Source organism: Lolium rigidum, chromosome 1 (assembly GCF_022539505.1).
Source record: "Lolium rigidum isolate FL_2022 chromosome 1, APGP_CSIRO_Lrig_0.1, whole genome shotgun sequence".
In the NCBI taxonomy this organism is placed as follows: domain Eukaryota; kingdom Viridiplantae; phylum Streptophyta; class Magnoliopsida; order Poales; family Poaceae; genus Lolium; species Lolium rigidum.
This window is the reverse complement of record NC_061508.1, coordinates 75,860,803-75,866,441: the sequence shown is the minus strand read 5'-3', so window position 1 is coordinate 75,866,441 and position 5,639 is coordinate 75,860,803. Positions and strand designations below refer to the sequence as shown.

Here is a 5,639-nt window from a genome sequence, read left to right as displayed (position 1 = left end):
AGAGCATGTCGATCGACATTGCAATCTATACTATTTTCATTTTCTAGTATACTAATAATCTATTGCATCTTTTGTATATTTGAACAAGTCACTACAAGTAATTTCTTTCATTCGACAGTAAATACCCAAAAAAATATTGAATTATTGCAAAGAGAGGGAATGCGGGAATGGTAAGCCACCCTATGATGATGTTTTCAATTGCATTACAAATTTAAAAGGAAGAAAAAAAATAGATAACATGTTTAAGTGAATCATAACAGTAAGGCAGAGAACGAACGGTAGAATATGCACGCCTCTCCTTATTTTATTCTCCATCTAGAATCATACCTCCTATTAAAGGTCTTAGAAGATAAATATGATTAAGTGTTTCCATTCATACTATTTCGACCTGGGTCTCCTACACGATATAGTGTTGGGAAATATATGGGACTAGCTACTCAGCCTTCCAAGATGACAATGGAGGGGTATTTGAATCCTTCCATGTATTCTCCATTTGAGCATATCGATCACCCTGTACATTACCAACATTGGCGTAAGACTCTAGTTCACCCATTTCCTCTAGTGTGAGCTTCAAAGATAGGGCTCCCATATTATTGTCAAAATTCTCAATTTTCGTTGTTCCGGGTATGGGGCAAACATCACTTCCTTTGTGATGAACCCAGGCCAACGCAAGCTGCGATGGTGTGCATCCTTTTCTCACTGCCATTGCATTTACATTCTCAAATATCTGGGTATTCTTCTCAAGATTTTTATATTGGAACCTAGGCATATGCTGCAAACAATCACGTAAAAAAGATATTTTTAATATATTATCAAATGTATTTTGAAACTTTATGAATATGATGAAACATTGTGTATATTTTAGAAATGATTCAGTAAGATTAATGATAAAAGGCTCAGATACATGGTTATAAGAATAATATATGTATTGGATTTTACGGGGATTTAGAAATCAAAAGCCAGAGCATATTTGACCAGCTAACAAAATATCAGCATCGTGCTAAGGTATCACAAACATGAGAATTCACCTTGCGAGAGTCTTGATCTGATAGCGAATCAACCAGTTTTGGTCCTCTAGTGAAGAATCCCCTTCCAAGTGGGCTATAAGCCACAATTCCGATTCCGAGCTCTCTAGAATAATGGAGAAAATATATACTACCAATTAAATCACCTAGTTTTTCCAATCAGTAAAACTATTTCTTGTTTACATTTACCTGCAAGTTGGTATTATATCTTCTTCCACATCTCTAGACCATAGTGACCACTCTAGCTGAACTGCAGTGACGGGATGGACAGAATGTGCCCTTCTGATGGTGGATGCAGATGCCTCCGATAGTCCAATATACTTTATCTTTCCTTCTGCAATTAGCTTCTTTAGTTCGCCAATCTGAAAAATATGAAATAAAGATTCATTAATTTCTTGTAAAAATTATGAGGAAAAAGAGACGAGTTCTGATGGGTGAAATCTATGCATGAATAGAAAATTCTTGGTGGATTCCATTTACAGAGCACGAACTTCATATGCTACGCGCTCACAAAGGCGTTTCATGAAAAATCAACTTGTTGTGTGGTGTGTGTAAAAAGAACAAAATTCGGTGCTAAAACAAAGACTTGTCACAAAATAAATTTTGTCTTTTTCACGTAGACTATAAAAAATATTATTTTTTCGTGAAACTTGACGAAAACATATATATTATGAAGATGTACATGTAAATTTTTTTATCAAATTTTTTTAACACTTGAAAATATATTTTTATGGTAGAGGGATCATACGCACCACCTGGGAGCCGAATTGAGTTTCTGTTCACATGTTAGTTACAGTATGCTGTAGAACAACAAACAAAGTAGTGAAATTACAATCAAGCACCAGATATACTACGAAGAACAACTTGAAAATAACGTGTCCCTCTTCCGTGATCAACAAACCGGAGCCGGAGGAAGCCCTCAAGAGGAAGCCGATAGGAGTGACTTGACCAGGGTTGCACCTGGGAACTGAGCGCTGCAGCTTCATCCTGTCCATCGCCAAAGAAGGCACCCTGCCTCCTTGTCCTGGACCGTACCGTTGGTCGATGGAGGCACTCCTATGAACTTGGATCAACGTTTCGGTGGTCCACAATCGATCATATCTAAGAGATTTCCATCTGGATAATGTTAATGATTATTCATTCGCTAGCATTCTAGAAGCTGTCCGCATAGCCATGATATGAGACTATTGCCATGAGGCAACCAAACACAAATGGGTGACACACAAAACCTAAAGTGATAACTACATCTCTGCATCTGCTGCAACTATTGCTCACCCCTAATATTGGCACCCATCATTATTTTTGCCAAATATATTCTCCAACGATTGTGCCTCCACCGGATCTAGAGTGGAAGAGGGGCTAGTAACGTGAGGTCGATGAGGAGAGGAGCCGAGGAGGAGTTGGGTGGATTTGGCGATAGGAAAGAGAACAACAATGGTCAAGAGGCGGAGATCAGGAGGGGAGCAGAGGTGGTGGAATGTGATGAGAAGTGTCGAGCTAGACTAAACACATGGAGTGCATTGGTGAAGTGAAAGGCTAAGAGAACAATTTCAAAATAAGACATTTTTTTGGGATAAAGTTGAAAATAGGACATGACACGAAAATGAGGAATTGCATTGGGAACGTTGCCAACAGGATTAGGTGAAGTATTGGTGTGAGGATAGCTCAATCATCAAATCTGTAAATAAATCTATGAGCAAAAACAGACACGGTGATATACAACAATTATTGATAAAATTAAAATTGAAGTTATTTTTGCATTGTGTTGTTTTCATGAGAGACGATGTTGATTTACTCACAGTCGATGAGTTTTGTTGACATGGAGGCTAGATGTAAAAAATCTAGGTGTCAAATGGAGGCCTATGCATATCCATTTTTTCTTAAAACGCCTAGTTGGCTTCATCTTTCAAGCTTTTGGGCTCCATATAAGCTCACCTGGGCTCAGTAAAGCTCGAGCTCGCTACCTCCGAGCCAATCCCCGGGGGAAATCCTATACACCGACCAGGTCGGTGCCTACCAGGCACCATACACCCTGGCTGGGTATTGGGCCTGGCCCATTTTCACTTTTTTTTAGTTTTCGTTTTCTGTTTCTGATTCTGTTTTTTACTTTTCACTTTTTTCTGTTTTCTTTTTTGTTTCTTTTCTTTTTCTGTTTATTTTTCTTTTTGTTCAAAATAAAAAAAGTTCAAATTTGAAAATAGTTCAAATTTGAAAAGTGTTCAAAACGAAAAATGTTTAAAGCTAAAAATTGTTCGTATTCGAAAAATATTCATAATCGAAAAATGTTCAAATTTAAAATATGTTCATTTTCAAAAAATGTTCAAATTTTGGGAAAAATCGAATTTTTGAAAAAAATGTTCATTCTAAAAAAAATCAAATTTTGTTCCAATTTAAAATTTGTTCCAATTTGAAAACTATTCTAATCTAAAAAATGTTCAAATTTTGAAAATATTTAAATTTCAGAAGAAAAACTAAAATAATTTTAAAAAATCAGGTCTGAAAAGAATCAGTTTTTAAAAAACATAAAAAGAAAAATAGAACAGAAAAACGAAAAAACAAAAAGCAAAAAAAGGAGTGGAAATGTTGGGACGGCCGAACAACCCACCTGGGGGGTGTGCGGTGCCTGGTCCGCGCTGACCAGGTCGGCTTACACCACCCCCATCCCAGGCACGACGCCAGCCGATAGATGAGCTGAAAACTCCGAGCCCACTGCTAGCCTATTCCCTATTCTCTGCCGTACTATGCTTCCTCCCGTCGGCCAGCCGCCAGCCGCTGCCAACCATGCTCACGGCCTCCTCCCATGCATTGACCACAGGTGGCAGGCCACCACGACTCCCAGCCGTCAGCCACGCGCCGCTACAATCATGACGTCGGCGGTCGGCCACGCCTTTCATTCCCCAATCCCCAACTCCGGCCACAACTGCTCAACACCGGGGCTCCTGGAGAGCGGAGCGGAAGCGTCTACGCCCTCCGCGATGCCATTTTTGAAACACACAGAGATTGAGAAATGGAATTGCAGAGCCATGGATGACAGGCACTCACCGTGATCTCGATGGGCACGCTCATGTCGACGCGGTGCTGGTAGTAGAGATCGATGCAGTCCACGCCGAGCCTCCTGAGGCTGCCCTCGCACGCCGCCCGGACGTACTCCGGATCCCCGCGGACCTCCCGCCGGCCGTCCGCGGCGAAGGAGATGCCGAATTTGGTGGCCACCTCCACCTTCTCTCTAACGCCGTCTTGCAGCGCCTGCACACGAACCGTGGCCAGAAGATACATGTGGTTAATTGAAGGAGCTCGCCGACGAAGAATGGGCAACTCCAGGATTGCTACCTTTCCGATCAGGACTTCGTTGGTGTGCGGCCCGTAGCTGTCGGAGGTGTCGAGGAGGGTCACGCCGGCCGCCACTGCGCGGCGGATGAGCGCCACCATGTCGGCCTCGGGCTTGGCAGGGCCATAGAAGGCTGACATGGCCATGCAGCCAAGGCCCTGCACCGAAACCTCCATGCCCTGGGACCCTAGTTTAATTCGTGGCAACGGCGTTACAGGAGCGTCCTCCATGGCCAGCAAAGAAGCAAGCTAATAACTGTGCTTTCTCGTTCGTGGGTGCGGGCCGAGTTTTAAGAAACCCTTGGGGTGCATGATCAGCATATAATGTTTCATGCTTTTCTCGTCGTCGTTAGCTTCCTACCTAAGCACCAGGATTTTTTTTACAGACTAGAAGCGGATAAATATTATGGTTATACAAGTGTGCAATATCAAACCATCGCGGTTAAGTATAAAAGTTTAAAATCTAGGTAGAGGAGTTCCCCTTCCGAAGTTCTCAAGCAAAAAAAAAAAAACAATCAAACCATCGAAGTTCATTCGCATATACTTCCTCCTTGCTTAAGTATAAAAGTTTCGTGGTTCATTTGCATATACTTCCATTTGGATTTCATAGTAGAAAAATGTATTTAATATATAAATGTATCGTAGTTCATTTGGTTAATATAAAAGCAACACCATGTACAACATCCAAAATATATTAAATATAAAAGTACATTTCTTGATGATTCTTATAATATTTGTTTTAAGCTGTAGATGTTGTTGTGTTTTTTCTACATTCTTGGTCAAAATTAATCTGCTTAACTTAATACTAAAATATATACTACATTTTGAAGGAGTGACGTACTTTTGGAAAAATCTCAAATGAATAACAGAACGATACATTTTATTTATATGTTCGCAAATACTTGCTCGCTCTACAAATAAAAGGATGTGCTCGTAGCGACGAAATTGTACTTTGTTCCCAAAACGACATGGGTACATGAAGTATAATGCACAACTAAATTTTCCTTTTTACGGTTTAATCCCAGTAAGCAAAGCATAAACATCTAACATACAACTTCAATATTTTAACATGATTTCAATATCTTTGGATGATTTTGTCCGCAAATGGTGATATAAGTCAGAAGTTTTGGATATGTTAAATTTGATTTAAGAGCTAGCAACACATCACCGTGGACCAAATCATCAGTCCTCTTGAACATATTAAGGATACCATCTTGTCTGCGAGGACGAAAGTATACACACAAGAAATTATAAAAAGATCCAATTAACCATGCCAAGATTGAACAA

At 40.2% G+C, this 5,639-nt stretch overlaps 1 protein-coding gene across 1 annotated transcript; it reads right to left on the bottom strand.

Annotated features, from left to right (window-relative positions):
• Positions 1 to 433: 433 nt before the first annotated feature.
• On the bottom strand, positions 434 to 4,583 carry LOC124675944 (probable aldo-keto reductase 2). The gene is made up of 5 exons (XM_047212036.1): positions 4,356 to 4,583; positions 4,068 to 4,271; positions 1,215 to 1,387; positions 1,029 to 1,131; positions 434 to 772 (listed from the first exon to the last, which is right to left on the bottom strand). Exons 1-5 carry the CDS (start codon positions 4,581 to 4,583, stop codon positions 434 to 436), a joined length of 1,047 nt encoding a protein of 348 aa, XP_047067992.1.
• Positions 4,584 to 5,639: the final 1,056 nt, after the last annotated feature.